The 20,491-nt window shown below is 31.1% G+C and overlaps 1 protein-coding gene across 1 annotated transcript in view; it reads left to right on the forward strand.

Moving 5' to 3' along the window:
- LOC132750448 (uncharacterized) overlaps positions 1–20,491 on the forward strand; it is an 87,554-nt gene that overhangs the window by 809 nt on the left and 66,254 nt on the right. Inside the window, exons 3-38 of the mRNA XM_060740437.1 lie at positions 82–245; positions 721–879; positions 1,065–1,314; positions 1,603–1,772; positions 2,244–2,408; positions 3,206–3,412; positions 3,647–3,689; positions 4,513–4,676; positions 5,217–5,375; positions 5,893–6,151; positions 6,383–6,546; positions 6,656–6,826; positions 7,009–7,261; positions 7,471–7,634; positions 7,914–8,069; positions 8,253–8,462; positions 8,726–8,768; positions 9,097–9,260; positions 9,710–9,883; positions 10,060–10,269; positions 10,513–10,555; positions 10,916–11,079; positions 12,286–12,459; positions 12,728–12,937; positions 14,594–14,636; positions 14,956–15,116; positions 15,669–15,839; positions 16,048–16,257; positions 16,813–16,855; positions 17,127–17,290; positions 17,657–17,821; positions 18,426–18,635; positions 18,856–18,898; positions 19,190–19,353; positions 19,587–19,727; positions 19,905–20,123. Coding sequence (XP_060596420.1) covers positions 82–245; positions 721–879; positions 1,065–1,314; positions 1,603–1,772; positions 2,244–2,408; positions 3,206–3,412; positions 3,647–3,689; positions 4,513–4,676; positions 5,217–5,375; positions 5,893–6,151; positions 6,383–6,546; positions 6,656–6,826; positions 7,009–7,261; positions 7,471–7,634; positions 7,914–8,069; positions 8,253–8,462; positions 8,726–8,768; positions 9,097–9,260; positions 9,710–9,883; positions 10,060–10,269; positions 10,513–10,555; positions 10,916–11,079; positions 12,286–12,459; positions 12,728–12,937; positions 14,594–14,636; positions 14,956–15,116; positions 15,669–15,839; positions 16,048–16,257; positions 16,813–16,855; positions 17,127–17,290; positions 17,657–17,821; positions 18,426–18,635; positions 18,856–18,898; positions 19,190–19,353; positions 19,587–19,727; positions 19,905–20,123 — 5,774 coding nt within the window. The remainder of the gene's footprint in view (positions 1–81; positions 246–720; positions 880–1,064; positions 1,315–1,602; positions 1,773–2,243; positions 2,409–3,205; positions 3,413–3,646; positions 3,690–4,512; positions 4,677–5,216; positions 5,376–5,892; positions 6,152–6,382; positions 6,547–6,655; positions 6,827–7,008; positions 7,262–7,470; positions 7,635–7,913; positions 8,070–8,252; positions 8,463–8,725; positions 8,769–9,096; positions 9,261–9,709; positions 9,884–10,059; positions 10,270–10,512; positions 10,556–10,915; positions 11,080–12,285; positions 12,460–12,727; positions 12,938–14,593; positions 14,637–14,955; positions 15,117–15,668; positions 15,840–16,047; positions 16,258–16,812; positions 16,856–17,126; positions 17,291–17,656; positions 17,822–18,425; positions 18,636–18,855; positions 18,899–19,189; positions 19,354–19,586; positions 19,728–19,904; positions 20,124–20,491) is intronic.

A 20,491-nucleotide genomic window follows, 5' to 3' on the forward strand; every position in this document is an offset into this window, starting at 1 on the left:
AATATTTGATTCTATTGAAGTAGATTGTTAATTTATAATGAAAATATGCGTTACCTTAAACAATTTTACTTTTTATTTCAGTTTCCGAATATTCGACCTAAAAGAAAAAGAAGGTTATGTCGTTGATCTTGAAGTCAGTGTTTGCCTTGAAAGTGGGTCAGAATGTATCGTGAAACAATCCATATTGTCTGATGCTGTACTTCGAAAACCTCAATGTTCATTTAAAGAAGGATTTAATATAAACAGTAAATACATTTTAACGTTTACCAGCCGATTACATTTAACGATATGCAGATGATAAATTGCTATGTTTATATAAGTGACAGAAAAAATGCATACATGTTAGACAAAATAATCTGTGTTCTTTTCATTATTTTATCTAGATTTTGCTTTTAAAATTTTAAGGTTGTATCAGTAAATCAAAAGTATTTTTGATTACAATTATATTATTCAGTACACAATATTTCTGTTTTAAGATACAAAATATGGTCTGATCTCCCTATTTTTGTTAACTGTCTTAATTTGTCTGAAAAAAATATTTGCGGAAGGTAAATAGTATTGTGATAGTGTAGTATTGTCGATAATCCTGTGTTAGATCCGCAAAGTTCTCCGATAAATAATTCCTTGTTCTACATGAATTGGAATATTAGTAAACTATCAGGCTGTTCATTCATGCTTTTATACTTTTCTAAGAGTTTTAATAAGTTTATTCATTTTAAGATTTTTCTATAACCGAATGGATGCATGTAAAAGGCTATGAGCTGCAAGAAGAATTGTCGGAATTGGATTTGTCATTTTTGATGGCTGATCTTGGCCTACCACGGTTTCTACAGAGCATTGAGTGTGAACCGTCAGACTTTGTCACGAATAACAAGACATGTGAGTAAATAATTATAAGATATTGGTCACAATTGATTATAAGTTGCCATTATTTCTTTTACTTAACCTCAATGTTGTTACTAATGGCAGTTTTAATATAATGGTAATACTAATAATTACAATCAGATAAAACTTATGATATTATAAACAAATAAATTTGATGAAGGAAATGTTTTTGTTTTCAGCATGTTCCTTAAATCAACTCTTGGTGAATCTTCCACAAGATCTAACATGTTACCTTCCGACGTGTAATGACGTGAAATGCTGTCTGTATGTAAAACCACTTAGGAGAAATTTTATGATTCTATTAAGTATTGACCCTTGTCTGCAAGTTCTGTCAATTGAGATAGAAAATATGAAAGTGCAACTTGCCTTCAATGACTTAAAATGGAATGAAGAGCAGTCGATATTTTTGAAGGGTGTCGTACGAATAGTGTAAGTATTAATGATATTTATTATTTTGTCGATATTGAATCAAATGTTTTAATGTATTGTTATTATTGTCTTATTTTGTCATCCATTAAATGATCTTTTAGTAAAAGTAGTTTCTACAAACTGTGATTAATAGGACTTTTTTAATTTCTTTACTAAGGGCACGTAGCATGGAAAACATGCTTCTCAATGACATTTAAAGCCATTGTTTTCAACAATTGTATCTTGGTTATATTTTTATGGACATGTGTTTTTAATATTTTTTTTCTTTTGTAATCTTATTTTTTATAGATTCACATTAGAAAACCTAGATGGACAAAATGCATTTGTGTTGTCACTTGCTGTAAATGCATGTTTTGAATTTAACACGGAGTGCTATTTCAAAAGCACTATATTCGACAAGGCAATATTTCATAAAAGATTTTGCGAATTTTCAACGTCGGAAACTTTCCCAATTAAAGGTACATTAATTTTGTCTTAAAGCTATATTTTAGAAACACCTTATATTAAAGTAATCCATGTCAATATAAGGGCATACTTTTTTACTATCCGGCAAGTGGATTAAATAATTTTATTTACTGGTTGAAATTGTGTACACTAGATCGAACTATTTATAATTGCTTATAATGAATTAAAGTTCTGAAATACATATTTTGTTATTCAAGAACATAACGTAACATTGATGTTAGGTACATTGTCGTTTTCATTTTTGCTGCAAAACATGATTTGATATCATTTTCAATAAGTCATTTGCAGTTAAATCTGCATTAAATATGTTATAGTATCACAGCTTTGTGTGTACAGTTTAGTTTTGGTCAGACACTCCGTTTATCGTACACAATTTTAGTTCGGAGGACCAATGCTATTGTTGTGCTGTTTTTTTGTGGATGTCCAAAGTACATTAAACTCGTGATTTATTTTTTGTTTTACAGACTTTTCTCTTTTGGAATGGAAGATGGATAATGATCTTCATACAGAATTGCCACTAGAAAATCTTTTTTCTGATTTATTGCTTGAGGAATTGGGCCTTTCCATTTACATAAATGATCCGCCATGTCAAATGAATCGGAACAAATCAAACTCCGGCTGGATAAACAGTACGTGAATGCTATTGAAATTATAGTTTTGATGTTCATTTAAAGCAATGGTTTGGAACTTTTCCTTTGTTCTTACTAACAAATTATACTCCGTTCACTTTTAATGAACATTTAAAAACATTATTGATATATAGTAGTACAGTTTTTTCATTGATTCATATGGGGAAAAAACTACCGGCTATAAATACTGGATGAGTTTTTTTTTTTTTTTTTTTGTTTGTTTTTTCACAGAGGGTCAAATTGGGCATCTGTAACGAACATTCGGAATAATTCAATGAAATACAAATTTTTTTCGCTAAAACCAAAAGGTACATCCGCTGAATGAATTACTTCCACTTGAAAAGTCCTTTAATCTTGAATCAATATTACTTTCGTCATAAGGTATCAGTTTACAATCCCTCTCTAAAATTTGACGCCTTTGAATTTTTTTGCTGAATTCTGTCACAAAACAATTTTTTGAAATTGTGATAAAACAATTACAGTATATGACACGCGTTAGTTACGGGGGTATAACACTGGCTGGGGCGACATCTCGGGATGTTTCTGCAAAAAAATCGTCTCGGACTAACGGCCTCTACCTTTTTTTTTTGCATAAATATCCCTTGATCTCGCCCCAGGCAGTGTTATGCCCCCGTAACTAACTCGTTTCATATACTTTAACTATAACTTATAAATGAAAGATTTTTGTTAATTTTAAGAATATATATTATTATCATATAATAAGATGCATCAACATATTTGTATATAATTCAAGTCTTACCTTCAAGAGCATTTATATAATCATGATTTGTTTCCAGGCTGCCCATACACATTAATGACAACATTACCAACAAACATGGTTTGCTCTTTAGACAACAGATGCCTGAAGCTAGAATGCTGTATATATGTCACTGCAATAAACAGAAATATAAAAGTCCAATACGACATCGATGTATGTGGGTCGACGGTTGAAGTCGGTGTAGAACAGCTTGTCATGAAAAGAAACTTTCTTGATTTTTCCTGGGGTAGTATCTGCTCTGAACCCCTTCACCTTTATTTAAAGGAATTTTGCTGATATTCTTCCATAATAACGCTTAGTTATTACTAACAATTTATTTGTGTTACAATTTATTTGTTAGATTTACACTTTTCAATGTTTTTTTTTTTTTAAATCATGGCTATAGAAACTCTTACATAAATAAGATGAATAAAATATGCATATTAAAACAATTGTTTAAGAGTCTACATTATTATTGCAGGTGAAACAAAGAGGATGAACTTCGGTGGCATTGTTCGTTTTGAGTAAGTATTTATTATGGAATCTTATCTTCTAGTCATAAAGTTTACCCTGTCGCTGCACTCTTTCGTCTATCCTACTGATGGTGAATCTGGGACAGTTACGATGAACTTAATTGGCACTTAGATAACAGTTAAAATACTGTGTATGTTAATGTAACTCTATCTCTACATGATATGTTACATACATAGTGGTATTTATGAGCCATTATAAATCGTATATATGGGTTAATACATTAAGGGTAAGGATGCGGCAATAACTTCCCCCTGCAAATAAGAGATACGGGAAAAATTGCAAATTTAGCCCCACCCAAAATGCTAAAAAAAAAAACTTGGGAAAATGAAATTGCTAAAGAATTTTTCAGACAAAAACCTACCTTTTTTAAAAATTGTTGTAACAAATTGTTTGGTTCTTTAAAGAAAAAAAATATTTTGGTTTTATATTTGTAAAAATGCAACTTTTCCTTTTTGAAAAAAAACTACGAGGGAAAAAATCCGTACTTTAGCAAAAGGTAAAATTTTTCGTACAAGAAATTAATTTGGCTGTTTTAAATGTCATTTTGTCTTTTGTAATAACGACGATCAATTATGCTCATAACAAGCAATTCTCTTTTTCTAACTACATTCTCTCGACTCTCTGCACAGAATATTCAAGGTACTTTTTCTGTATCTGCCGTAAATTTTGTCAATTCTAAGTCGTCAACGTAAGGGTAACTGTCCTAGAAAAGAAGAAAACGGACGAATAAGTGCAGCAATATAAAAAACTAAAAATGTTTAACGAATCTATACAGTTTTCTATTGTGATATATAAATGTCCTTATTTTTACAGTTTTTCATTTTCCAATCTTGAAAATGGTGATCAACTTATGACAAGTGCAACTATTAGCCTGTGTTTTGAATCGTCATCACCTTGCGATTTACAGACAACTTTACTTGATGGACTTATTTTTCCAGAACAAATATGTAGATGGGATAAAGGCTTTGCTTTAAATGGTATTCATTTTAATTGTTTACTTAGAAAAAAAGAAATTATTTAATTATTATAAACATTGGACAATTCCTTAAATATATGCATAATTCGATAAATAAAATCATTTGAAATGCATTAGAACTTGTCTATTTTATCAACTTATTAAGACCTATCATTACAATTACTAAATGAATTAAGATGATGAACATACTCTTTCAGTATGGTATTTTCCTATACTGAAAAGTAATATTTAATATATTGTTTAATATTATAATACCTCGTTAATACACAGAAACAAGAACGGAATTATCTAATACCTTGTAGCAGTTCATTTAATTCAGTTCATTAGTTTTTCTGGTTCCTTTGAACATTTGATTCAAGCTTATTTATTGTTGACAATTCTATACTCGTAAGCTGGTGCTAGGGGCGTGAGGGTGTTGCAATTTTTACCATTTTCTCATATAAAAAGACTCAATCAAACTGATTTGAATTTTTTTAAATATTTTTGTTTTTTTATTGCATAAAAGGGGTCGCTCGTTTTTCAGACAACATGCTACTTTCAGATTTCTCTTTGCAAAAATGGATGTCAGAGGAAGGGTTGATTCAAAGCATGCCGTGGACAGAATACTATACTGCTAAACTGTTAAACTTACTTAACATTTCCCCGTTCCTGCTTGAAGACACCTGCATCGACAACGAAGGAAATAATTCATGGGTGTCTGGTAATATGTCTATGCTTTAACTCTTATTGCAGTTGAATGGAATTCTTGTTATTACAGTATAAATAAATATAAAATATATACAATAATGAATTCTGCTTAAACCAGTGGTTGTGGGCATAGACAGTAGCTTGTTTTTACCAGTACTGTCCATGAATCCGAGCATGAAACATTTCAATTTTGCCGTTTTAGGGATTCAATGTACTCTCTCTATTTTATCGTCACATCGGCCTAAATGTCATCCCATACAATCAATCAGAGATGTTATATTTCCGATCCTCGGAGGACGTTTGGTTTGGCAGTGTTGTGTTTATTTAATTTTAGTTTATTCTAATTTTTCTTTTTCTGCTGATGTTCAAAATTTAAAAAAAATGTTCTCATTTCATGTTAAATGAGCCGGAGAGAGGTTGGACGGTAGCTAGAATTTACCAGTATTGTTTATGAACATACTCAACATGCAGAATGTTCCATTTTAGTGTTCTTGAGGGTTACCTTTTTGGATTATTTCGGAATATTCCAGGTTGTTCGAAAGAAATTGGAAATGGTCTTCTACAGCTACCAGAAAGTATACACTGCGCTATTGGACATAGCTGCACTGATGTTGAATGTTGTGTTTGGGTAGACCAATTTAACAGATCATTGAAATTACAAGCAAACATCGATACTTGTGCATATGAAATTACTCTTTCTATAGAAAGATATCAATATAGAAAACACCTGTTTAATTACACATGGGGAGATATTGAAAATATATGGCTTTTTGGTGTTGTTCGAATGAGGTAATGCCACCATTTTTACTGATATTTATATATAAATTTCATAGAATTTATAACATATCTTATTCAAATAATTTGAAGTATTTTAATTCCTTTTGTCTCAGTATTAATTACTTAAAAGAACATTTGAATGCGCCAGGAAAATGGACCAATCAATTTCGACTAAGTACATAGTATGTACCAGTAATTCGTAAGCTTAAACCTTATTTGACAAATTTATATTGTTTCTTTCAGTCTATCAGTATATAACTTGGACGGAGAGGGGAAATATATTCTCAACATGAATGTTAGTGTGTGCCTTGAATCAGATTCAATCTGTCAAACTGATGTACAAGTTCTAAGCGACGCAGTTCTCCCAAAACTTGAATGTGACTGGAATTCCGAGTTCGTTGATCCGAGTAAGTTTGTAACAGTTTGTTAAAGCTAATAACATAATGATTTATTGCTCTCCTTGAAAGGTGTTCATGAGAAAATGCACAACATACCTTTGTTGTTTTTCATTTACAGATTTTGACATGGGTGATTGGCTTGAAAAGCATGAAATATCATCAGGACATAGTCTTACACTAGCTGAAACCACAATACTTTACAACGACCTTAATTTATCTCCTTATATAGGAGATGAATGTTTGATCAGTGGAAAGGAATTAAACATTTCAGATATAGGCTGGGCTACAGGTACTGATATCATTTTTTCTGTTGTTTTCGTCTTTTATATAAACGTCCTTAATAAATTTATGTATGTTTCATGTAAATGTTATTTGTAATCACGTCTTTTGTAATCAGTGTTGCGAAAATGACTTCATGGCAAGATTTATTTTAAATGGCACCTTTATCCGTAAATTATGCTTTTTTTTCAGAATGTCCGTTTGAAACGGAATTACATAAGCTTCCGGGGTCTACAATCTGCAGCATCCCGTCGTTTTGCTCTGGTGTAGACTGTTGTACAAAAGTTGAGCTACTTGATCGAAATATACACTCGCATTTGTATATTTTTACATGCTTGAATCGGCTTGATATCGGCATTGAAAAAATGAAATACACCATTGATTTAAATGACTTTGAGTTTGGAACCGAAAAAACCGTCAGTCTTCAGGGTGTATTTAAACTAAGGTAAACATGGAAAAAGTACTAACAATGTAGCATTCCAATAAAAGGAATAAGATTTAATTAATTTGATTTTTGTTACCTTCTTAAAACAATATTGTTATGTGATTTCATAGCATGGATACTGGCGCCTACTCAAAGGTAAAAAATCATTGATAAAACATCGTAATGATACATATGCAATATATATAATATGCTATATAATATAACTACAGGTTTGTGATCGAAGATTTAAAGAATGAAGGTGTCTTACTTTTGACGTTAGACATACAAATTTGCTTCTCTACAAAGACAGCGTGTTCGGAAAATATTGAAATATTTAAAAATACAAAGCTTAGCAAACCGATTTGTGACATGAGCACAGGATTCAAAATTAAAGGTACTTATGCTTTATATTAGGTTGCTTTTTTTACCTTTCTTTTTAAGAAGTAATTTATGTTCTTAATATAATACTGATAAATTTTGGCACGATTAAATTTGCATTTTTATCATCCTCATTGAACAGACCCAGTCATGCCGAGTATGCCATTCAAATATTTTTTCTATGTCTCTATTACCATCTCTATGTTTAATTTCTATTATTGTCTTATATTCTATTTTAATAAGGTTTGTGTAGGATCAAAAATGTCTTGTAAACGTGAGATCCATAACATTTCAGATTTTTCCATGGACGGATGGCTAATGGAAAGAGGACTGGTAGCCGGAAATATTGGAACTCTTCCTCTTTCAATTTTATATGAGGAACTTGGAATTTCAACATATCTACAAGAAAATGTTTGCACTATTCCTAAAAGCAATGGAACATGGGAAAATGGTATTAACTTTTTAGCATATCTAGTCTAATTAAATCGTAATAGTGGCTTGAATGAAAGAAAAACATGAAAAAATATGATAAAACTTTGTGTTCTTGAAACAAGAATATCAACCGAAGCTAAGATTTAAGCACATACCGAAAACATATAGGCTTGATCATTTGTAAAAGTATTTCATTTTACAGAATGCCAACTAATTGATGATCTACCAGATCTGTCAGACAACGTGTTTTGCTCTCTTGAAAAATATTGCAATACTATAGACTGTTGTCTAAATTCTGAATTGCTGCAGAGAAACTTTGCTTTCAGCGTTAAAGTAGATCAATGTGAAATGAAACTTACATTGACTATAGAGAAACTGAAATTTGAACTTTCTCTTTTCGATTATGATTGGGGTAAGTGATTATTAAATTAAATATTTATTGTTTATTTCCATTTAATTTATTTCAACACAATAAGGATATTAACATCAAGCAATATTAGTAATACACAAAGTTTAGATAATTCTTAAAAATTGACATAATCTCAAAACATTAATAGAATAATATATTTTTATACACTATTGTATATAATTATAAATTATACCAGTTTAATATTTATTCAGCTACGTTTTTCATTAATGAGCTTGACATGTAACATCCATTATTTGTTGTTGTAGGATCAGAAAACATCATTGACCTGTTTGGAGTACTCAGAATCAGGTACTATTTCAGAATTATTCAAATGTTTAATTATCCTACTAACAAGTTATCCTCAGAAATTTACTAACGTATGTTGCAGGCGTTAAGCATTTATTTATCTTGAAAATAATATTTAGGTCGATTTATGTACTTTTAAAGTCATGAAACAATATTTGCGGGAACAATTTTGTTGGAGTTTATATAATAATTATTGCAATTCCTTTATCAGTTAAGAGAGTCCTGCAAACTTAAAAAATGCTATTTTATACAAACATTAAATGTCAATTATTGCAAAACAGTTATTCGTTTGTGTTTTAGTTAATCTTGTGTTATTTACATATTATTTCAGGCTTTCAGTTGAAAACTTATCAAACGCTAGAATGTACCTCTTAAATTTGGAAATAGCAGCATGTTTAGAATCAAATGACAAGTGTGAAACTGCTGTAATTGTTTTTAACAATACTCTTCTAAACAAACTACCTTGCCAACTAGATTCCGGATTTATTTTTCAAAGTAAGATATCTTTGTCTTATATATCTGAACTTCAGCACGCCCTAAAAACGAGTCATACTCCTTTAACATAAGTGTTGCTGTAATTTTATAACATTATGTTTAACTTATTAAAATTAAAGCTTTTGGTCAGTCAGGAGTAGCCACCTGCTGTTTTGCACGAACTTATACCTTAATTAGGCACAATCAGGCGCAATTGTTTATTCGGTTGTATACGGTGCCCTTTTATGTACCATTTTGATGTTTTTAAAGTCCTTATAAGCTTCAATGTCCTTACTTTATTGCGTTTGACTTATGGTCGTACAATACTTTTATGATGTGTTTAAAATCATTTCATTTAAAGTAATTGGAAAAGTCTTGACTGCATCTACATTGGCAAAGAGACAGATCAAAATATTATTGCTGAAAACTTTGTCACTTGTTATTCTCACCATTCCTTTTTCAAATTCCAGATTTCTCACTAACGTCCTGGCTTACCTCAAAAGGCTATGAATTCAACAGTTATTTAGGGTTTGATGTCACTTCTGAGTTACTTGAGGTTTTAGGTATCGTTGGATATCTTAAAGATGAACAATGCGATAGAAAATCTTCAGCATTTACCCCATCAGCGTATGGATGGAAGAAAAGTACGTTGCGCGTTATGTTTTTCATCAATGAGAAATTTGTAAATACAAATTGACGCCTGTAGAATAAACTTAGCTCTTACGCAATTTTTTGTAGGCAATTTTTATATTTAATAAAAAGATATTTTCCCTAATTGATAAAAATCAAAGTAAAGGTTGTAATTTGTTATATTATCAAGGTTGTCAGCTAAGTGTAGACGTAGATCCTCTATCAAATATCATGACATGCAACCTTGGAGAGTCTTGCTCATCAGTAGACTGTTGCATTGACGTGTACCTGTTGGAACGATCATTCAACGTTCAGTTTAATCTTGACCCTTGCACAAATATGCTCGAAGTAAGCATTGAAAAATTGACGTTTGATGTACCACTCTCCGATATCACGTACGGTAAGTAGAATATTTTAATACCATATGATCCATTCCGAAAACAGTTATGATAAGGAAAACATAACACTTTTTTAAGGTAACAGTTGTAATGTTAACTATGATTTGAGTTTGCATATGCAGTATTGTAAATAATGTTGATTTTTTAGTTAAGGCAGGTTCGGTTTTACTTTATATTGTAGATCGTATAGACGTTTTTTGATAATATTTTTTATGTACATAATCAATGAACGCTTGTTATTTTAGGAACTCCGTCAAGATTCTGCCTTTACGGAATGGTTTGCATAGAGTAAGTATTAGTTACCTTGTTTTTGTCAACATTCCTAGTTCATAGATATTATTGATATTTGACGTTTACGTTTGACTGAAATAGTTTGCTAATTTAGTATTATGATTTTAAGATGTTAATAATTTGATAACGATATTAGTCTTTTTTTCAACATTCAACTTAAATTGAAATTCTAATTCGATCATATAGAGCTGTTATATTTCTTTCCAAACAGTGTTAAATAACATAATAACTAAGCATGTTTGGAACTTGCTCTTTGTGGTTCAAAGCTGAAATAATGATTTTTTATAATCATGTGAAAGTTTGTAGGAAAGAAACATTCAAACAAAATACGATATGCGAGTGTTTTGTTTCTTTCAGGTATTCTATAAAGAACATGCTTTGGTCAGAAATCTACATTGTCGATCTTAACATCAGCATTTGTTTTGAATCCTCAAGTCCGTGTAACATTCAAAGCCAAATTTTCAAATCTACAATATTGCCTAAAAAGATATGTGGATGGGTGAATGACAACAATATACAAAGTAAAAGCTTATTTCATTAAAGTATTAATTCCTTTGTGTCAACATATTTTGTGAAGAAACAAATAGAATAAATAAAAATCCAATGCAATACCTAAAGAATGGTTCATTTCATACAAGTTCATTGATCGTAAACAATGCTTTATAAGTTAAGTTATTAATATTTCATGATTCATTTATATGTACATGATGTATACTGAATTTAAACACAATATATTAAGTGTCATTTTGGCCACACAAAGGTAGATATTGAGTGAACAGGTGAAAGTCAAAATAAGTTTACATTTTGCAATAATTCTTTCAATTTTATAATAAACTTCCAGTGAATGATAAATAACAGCCGAACCCATGGAAATTCTGTCATTATCCATCGGATTTTACATGTGACGTTCCATTTATAAAATGATTTGGGTAGTCTTTTATATTTAAGGCAGATTTTATGTTACCGTATAGTACTTTTTTTCTGCGGGAACTTTATTTCTGCTATTTCTGCGGTTTATAACGACACCGCAGATTTAAAAACTGCAGAAAATTAAGCCTTTTGCTATGTCTACATGTATGTCCGATTTGTCAACTACCTGTATTGCATAATTGCATTACCATGTACCGTATCAGCTTTTGTAGATGGGAATTTTTTTTATGTATCCGTCATGAATAAAATATTAGAAAAAAAGTTACTTTACTTGTTATAAAAAATATCATGTTTGTATGATTTTCGCTCACCTTAAGCTTGATTTATTTTTAAATAAAACTATTATAGTTTGACGGGTGCAATAAACGTACCATTTTGTATTTGTACAATATATTGTGTCTACGTGCGACTTTACCATAGTTTATTTTTCACACTTCATTTTTATACACATGCAGTATTACAATTAATTGTTGTCATTGCACGGTTAATTTTGTAAAAATATCTTTATTAAAACGCAGAAATAAAAAACATCAATTATATATGCGAGAATGATGACACCGCAGAAATAAGAAACGCAGAGATTTAAAACCCCTTATTTTAACCAAAATCGCAGAATATTAAGCCCGCAGAAATAAGTACTTATACGGTATCCTTAATATTTTCAAATATCAATTTTTGGTCAAGTACTACTTTGATAGTCAAACATTTGAAATATGTACTCATTTAAGTTCAACTTGACAAAAACAATAAGCAAAATGTCACTTTGCTTTCTCATGAAATTGCTCATTTTTATTCAGATTTCACGTTAGCCAGCTGGTTTAATAATCGGGGTATCCCGGACATGGCGAATCTTCCATCGTACTTGGCTAACACACTTGAAAATGATATTGGTCTCTCAATGTTTCTTAACAAAGAACAGTGCCAAAGAGGTGTAACTCCCTATCTGTCGAATTATTCCGGTTGTGCGTCAGGTAAATCAATGCGTATAAAGAATCAAGTCTTAAATATCACTTAAACATAAATTAATTTTTCGATTACGAGAAAAGTTTAATATAATTATCCTAAGATTAATATTTTATAAATAATAGTACGGTGGTTCTTTCCTTTACGGTTGTTTCTTTCCTTTTATGCATGGAAACATTTTTTATACATTATAATTATTTATATTATTAATACAACACCAAGACACATTTTTGTACCGTTTTTACAATTCATCATATTAATTATCTTCTCATACAGATTGCCCGATGGAAACACATGCTCCAGTAGGAGACGCAAATGTGTCATGTTATATCCCTGACTACTGTACTGCTGTTGATATTTGTGCATATATTCCGCTTATCAATCGAAATGTCCACGCTTTTCTTCGGCTGAGGCCTTGTGATTCTCTGCTTGAGATTGGAATTGAACAATATCAATTTACGGTTGGATTTAATGACTTCAAGTTCGGTAATGTTTGCATGAATATTAATTAACAACTTTCCTGTGTTAATATAAGCGATGAAATGCTATCAACATGTTTATATGGCAAAAATAAGTAATAAATGTTATAATGTATTCTCATGCACTTTTAGAAGTTATCTTAACTAGTATTTGTAATCATTGATAAAAGGATAATTTTATAGCTTTTGTACACTGCGACATTCTTATTTTGTCCCCTTCAAAGAAGTGAGGGTATATTGCTTTGCATTTGTCTGTCTGTCGGTCTGTCTGTAGACCAAATGGTTTCCGATCAATAATTAAAAAACGTTTAGGCCTAGGAACTTCAAACTTGGTATGGGGATTGTTCATGATCGAAAAATGACCCTCTTTTGATTTTTTGGATCAAGATGTCAACGGTCAAGGTCACATTGTGACCTTGTAGTTAAAAACGGTTTCCGATAAAGAATAAACTTAACAAGCCATGGTCCGTTGGCCCTCAAACTTCGTAGGTGCATTGCTCTTGGCCTGAAAATGACCCTTATTGATGTTGGGATCAAGGGGTCAAAGGTCAAGGTCACATTGACCTTGTAGGTCAAAACCGGCTTCCAATCAATAAATTGACAACCCATACGCCGTTGGCCCTCAGACTTCGTAGATGCATTGGTCTTTGCCAGTAGTTGACCGCTATTGATTTTTGAGTCCAGGGGTCAAAGGTAAAGGTCATATTTTACCTTGTAGGTAAAAACGGTTTCCAATCAATAACTTGACAACCCATAGACCGTTTGCCCTCACACTTTATAGGTGCATTGATATTTCCCAGTAAATGATCCCTTTTGATTTTTGGTCAAGGGATCAATGGTCAAGGTCTCATTGATATTTAAGGTAAAAACGGTTGCCGATCAATAACTTGACAACCCATTAGCTGTTGGCTCTCAAACTTCGAAGGTGCATTGGTCTTGGCCAGTAGATAACCGCTATTGATTTTGGCGTCAAGGGGTTAAAGGTCAGGGTCACTAATTCAAAACAGTTTCCTATTGATAACTGGACAACCCATGGACATTGACCTTCAAACTTCACAAATGCATTGCTTTGGTTGGAAGATGACGTCAATGGATTTTTGGGGTCAAGAGGTCAGAGGTCAATGTCACATTGGTCTTATAGATAAAGACGGTTTATGATCAATTTCTTAACAACGTATGGGCCCGTCAACCTAAAACTTCACATGTGCATTGGTCTTGTCCAGTAAATAACCGCTATTTATTTAAGATTAAACGGTCATAGTCAGTTAGTCACAATGACCTTGTACGTAAAAGCGGTTTACAACCAATAACTCAACACTTCAAGTTTCTTTGGTTTATATTTTTTATTTAATTCAAAATTCGTTTGGAATACACATTTCAAGGTTTAATTGTAATATAACAAAATGACTGTCATTAAGAAGACCTACATGATTCATAAAATGTATTCATATAACATTTGGTAAGATTTGTGATAACTTTGTCATAAAATTGCTGCACACAACCTTTATGGTCACAATGACCTAGTGACTAGTCATGATAAGTAGATAACCCCTATTGATTTTTTTGGTCACAAGGTCAAGTCAGTCACAATAACCTGGCCACATGACTATTTGCTGCCAATAGGGGGCATACGTGTTTTACAAACATATATTTTCTTTTTTAGGTGAACACAAGACACTGCTGCTAAAAGACGTTTTCAAATTGGAGTAAGTAAAATGTTTTGTTTTTATTTTTCTTTTAGATTACATTTAACTTTAATTGTATTATACTGAGTGGCAGCTGGTGCCGATTCCATCAGCTAAGTTTAGAAGTCGCCTTTTAGTTGATGCAACATAAAACCCGACAAAACACGAATATTAACAGTCCTTTATTCCTGTTAGTATGAATAACATTGATGCATATTTATGTTTCTTTTTTGATACTTAATTTGCTGACAACTGAGCTTTTCTGCAATTAAAAATACGTTACCATCTAAACTATTAATGTATATGTGGTAAATTATTAAATGATTTATTTTTATTTCAGTCTACGTATAGATGACTTAAATTTCCAGGACGTTTATGTTGTTGACTTTAAGTTCAGTACATGCTTTGTTGATTCAAGTTGTGAGAAATCTTACGCTATTTTCGATCGCACAGTATTGACAAAAATACCATGTTCATGGGACATGAGTTTTAAAAATGAAAGTAAGCAAGCATATTTTACTTAATGATTAAACAATTTTAGTGCTTTAATATTTAAAAATGTTGCCTTTCGTATTTTCGTAAATGAAATCAATGTTGACGAAATGGACGAAATAAAACACAAAACACTTAAACAGTGTTATCACATAAACCGCGACGCAGGAGTGTAATAAAGCTATTTAATAAAAACGATATTACACTAGTGTAATAACACGTGACGTCATTTGTGCTTTATATACATTACGTTAAGGCGTGCTAATGTAAGCGTTACACTATAGGCGTGTCATTGAAAAATTACTCATTTTAACAGTTTACTGTTCTTATTTTATATATGTGAATATATTAGAATATTATATTCGTGTAGATTTATTGAACTCGTTATAAATATTATTCTCCCCAGAGGCTCGCATAATATGATTTTATTCAGCTCGTTCAATACATTTAGTATTAAACTACACTCATTCAATATCCTCTATTTACGCCATGTTCATTGTGAAATAGTTTACGTAAATTTAGTTAATTTTGCAATTAATTATAACTTATTCTTCATATCAGATTTCTCCCTTAATGAATGGATGGTTGATCGAGGAATTGCAAGAGAACAATTTACAAATGTGCAGCGCAATGAATTGTTCGAAGTTCTTGGTCTGGCAGCATATTTGGACAACAGCAAATGCTATCTTACGGACGTACCATTCTCGCCGTCAAATGATGGTTGGAATTCGGGTATGATATATTAATCTATTGATATTTAGATCTATGTGTAATTTGTTGACACAGATGAAGTATGACGATAAATACCTTTTTTCTCTTGCATTTTAATCAATTAGTTTTGTGTTTCTGGATATTAACCTTATTCATTATTTTTTTTATGTTAAGTGTTATACAAAAAGACTGATTATCCTATTTTATACGATTCATTTTCAAATTTAAGACTGTCCTGTGGATATAACGTTACCGTCCCTTCCAAGTTATATCGGCTGTTATGTGTCTGATACTTGCACCTCCGTTCGATGTTGCCTGGAAATAGACATTATTTCAACGTCAATGTCCTTCTTCATAAGTATGGATGGGTGTGAAAAGCAAATGACAGTTGGAATAGAGCAACTGACATCAACAATAGATATTGATGAATATAAATTTGGTGAGATAAAGGGAATAATTTCCTGATTATTTTTTTGCATTGTTAAAGTAGCATTTTGAAACACACACATCTTTTATGAAACTTATCAAGTGATTTTATCAATTTCAACTTTAAAGAAGTAAAGAGAAATATACTTTATAGATATACTTTGCTCAAATCTGATATTACAACATATCGATAATTGCTACACATTAATTTCTTTAAGATAAACATGTTTTGACACTTAAACACTTAAAAAACAAGATATGTCATGTTTGAAATTCTAAACACTTAAGGTGAACACAATCTGACTATATAGTCACAGTGACAGTTTTTTTTCAGGAAAGACTGTCTTTATTTGACCTGTAATATGGACAACAGCTTCCCATACCTAGTTTATTCATTCTTTTATTCAAACTAGACATATTTAGTTAGAATTTCATAGATTTCAATCATTTTTTTGTATTTAAAATACTTTACTCAATGATGAGCATAGTATATGGTTAAAGAAACGGAAGCAGTAACGATACAAGCAACAGCAGTAATACTCACAATAATGTTGTTTTAATATTTAAGGTTCTTTTGATCGATTCTACTTGTTAGGAGTCTACAGAATAGAGTAAGTATCGATTACCAAGGAAATTTATTATTATTTAATGTCAATTGTCTAGTATCAAAAGACTAGTTTGCATAGTTTGGTTATGTTATTTTGCCGCCTTGAATGTCCATGTCCTATTTATCTTATTGCATTTATTGAACTACGCTTAATTCTTACACAATTTGGGTACCGTATGTGTTGCTTATATTTACATATATTTTTGACTTTTAGCTTGAAACTGCATTACATTGTTCACTTTAACCGTCACAATATACTTGTAATATCTTTAAAGCTACATGATCGAATACCTGTATGGAAGTCGTAAATTCGTAGTTGATATGAACGTCAGCGCCTGTTTTGAAAGTCACGGAGAATGTGAAATAACAATACCAGTTTTGCATAAAACAATCTTGCCTAAAGTAAATTGTGACTGGTACAACGGATTTAATAATGAAGGTAAGCATGCCAAGTTTGATTTTGTGGTGGAAGTATTGTGATTTTCCTTTAATCATTATATTTCAACCTGTTGAAAACTGAAGAATATTTGAATCATATCAATAAATTTTTAATTGCATTAAATTACAAACTGATCAGTAATCTGAATGCGAGAAGAGGCAGGCTAACTAACGAAATAAATATGAAATAATATAGGAAGGGTAACGTTTTGTCACCGTGGTTGCTCAGTTGTTTCTTAATGTTGAATATGGGACGATTTGTAAGCATCATTAAAAATGTACCTAGGCATTCTTATATTGTATCTTATATATAGCATGGACTTGACTATTATCAACATTTCGAGTGCTCATAATTTTATATCTGCAGACTTTGCGCTCGAAGAATGGAAACGCATAAACAATATCAGCCAGAGTTTACCTTTAAATCGGGACCAATTTGATTTACTTGCAAACAATCTAGGCATAAGCCAATATCTCCTTGAGAATGAGTGTGTCTTGCCTACAAACAAAACTACAAGTGGATGGGATAACTGTAAGTTTTTACCACTTTCTTCTTTCGCCGCTATCGCATATAATAAGATCTTAAGATTAGTTCTTTCTTGAAATTCCTGTCAGACAACACTTGAATACATGCCCTAAGAGAATGCGCCACTGATTAAAACTATTTCTCAGTATCAAAATTCATAAATGGAAGAACGAAAAGGAAATAATGCAGTTATAATGATAGATCTTTTCATTTAACAACATAATATTTAAGCTCGTCGAATCAAACAGTCAAGTGTATTATATGTTCAAGTAATGAAACAAAAAAGGCTTCACGTAAAATTAAATTCATTTGTACTTTAGCAATAGTTGCATTTAATTTGAAACAACAAATTATTCGAAAAGTTGTTTAAGAGTATATATCACAATTTATGTTGGTTTTATTGTTGTTTTCTTTGTCTTTATCTTATACGACCATGTATGGATCACTTTGACGATAACCCGTCTGTTTTGTGCCAGTGTCGGTGCAAAAAATATCGTTTATGCTCATTTCAATGTGGCTTTATTGCTTCTTTTCAACAAACATCTGCCTCACCCCTTTCATCTGAATTGGCTTGTTAAGATCATGTTTTGTTTTTATCTGTATCTTTCAGCGTGTCCCCTTGATATTTATTTACAACCACTACCAGATAATACAAGCTGTAAGATGAGTAGCGGATGTTTAAATGTTGACTGCTGCATGTTTGTTAGTGATCTCAATCGGAGTTTTAGCTTCTCTTTACACGTTGACGAATGTAACTTTCAAATATCAGCAAGTATCGAAGACCTGGAAATTACAAGAAAACTCTCGGCATTTGAATTCAGTACTGTTTTACCATATAACTTGAATAAGATTACATTACATAAAATATTGCATTGTTTGAGTTATTACTTAAACTTATATAACATCATACTTTAACATTAAAATTTATTTTAATGTTGAAAGACATGGGCTTGAGTAAACCTAATTTAACTTTGAACAATGTTAATTACATATTTTCATTAATCTAAAATTAAATGATCTATATTGTTAAATGATTGCAGACAAGGTGATAGAATTTGACATAGATGGACTTATTTCACTGCGGTAAGCCTTTTATATTTTATATTAAGATAAATTATGAAAAACAGAAAAGTCTATTAGGAACCACCTTATACAATGAAGTTAACAAATCTAGCTTGTTTTTATTGTTGTTCATGCATTAGTTGTTTTTGTACTCTAAGGATTCAAAGAGATAGATATTTTTTTCTGTTTCTTTAAGTCTACTTAGACAAATTATGTACATTTTAAATAATAAAAAATATGACATTTGCTGGTACAAATTCAATCTGAACGTCAAATATTTGCTAATATTTAGTAAATTAAATGTTTTGACAGGTTTGTAGTGTTGAATATGGAATACAGGAACACATACATGTTAGACCTTGATGTATCTGTACACTTGGAAGCTAAGGAGACAGCAGCAATGACCGTGAAAGTGCTTGATGATATATTGGTACCTCGCATTCAGTGTCAGCAAAACGCAGGATATGTTAATAAATGTAAAATATATTTGGTGCTTTGTCTCAGGTGTTTGGTTATGTAATTGTAAAAAATGTAGGGATAATTTGTTTTCAAGAACATATTGGAAATTAAAAATGCCAATTAAAATATTCACCACAAATTAAGACATGAATTATAACGTACTAATCAATATGTAGTCAGTACTTGATTACTTAAAATATAATTACGGTATTTATCAACATTGTTATGAGATGTGCTTTTTTGTATACAGCGTTTGCGTTGGACAAGTGGAAAGAAGACAACAATGTGACTGCTATAGATGAGTATCAGACAGTCAAACTGTTAGAAGATCTTGCTATTGCTCCGTTCATGTTAACCAACCAGTGTGACATTCGTGATGATTTTGTAATAGGTAAATTGAAAATCAATTGTTGAATGTAAAGTAACGTTTGAAAACGTTTGAATCAATTAACTTTTTTAACGTTTTATATATTTGTCTAATTTAACAGAACATCTTTTGGAAAAGTAAAAAAAAATGAAACAAATCTTATCTCATTTTTTTGCTTAAAGCATAGCATTCTTTTTACAGACACAACTGCTTGCCCAATCCAGGTGAATTCGTTAAATTTCTTCGGCCAAGGCTCGTGCTCACTAACTGAAATATGTTCCGGAATTCGCTGTTGCCTCAAATCGTTGGAAATATCGTCAAACTTTTTTATGGAAGTAGAAATTGATGCTTGTAAGGAGGAAGTCAAAGTTGCGATTGAAAAGCTTCAGTTCCTAATACCGTTTAGAAACTTTACGTGGGGTAGGTTGTCAAAACAATAAAAATAACACATTTGTTATCATAAAGATTGCATTAAGCTAGACGAAAATAATAATATTATTCACAAACTCAAGTTTGCATTTGTATTATAGATACGAATCAGCTAGTTTAATCTTTAATTTTTTTAGAGACACTTATGCCTCAGAAATGAATATTTTTACTTTTTGTAGAAATGGCAAAGATCTGTTTCATAATGTTTCAATAATGAATTAACAACATGTGATATGTTTATCACTTAAGGAAAATATAAGTTAATGTGAAAAAAAATTGTAATAAAGATAGAACGGTTAACGTTGACTGTATACAACAATTCGTGCACAACAATAACGATCATAATATACTTTATTTAC

Source organism: Ruditapes philippinarum, unplaced genomic scaffold, assembly GCF_026571515.1.
Source record: "Ruditapes philippinarum isolate M1 unplaced genomic scaffold, ASM2657151v2 ctg679_1_1_1_1, whole genome shotgun sequence".
In the NCBI taxonomy this organism is placed as follows: Eukaryota; Metazoa; Mollusca; class Bivalvia; order Venerida; family Veneridae; genus Ruditapes; species Ruditapes philippinarum.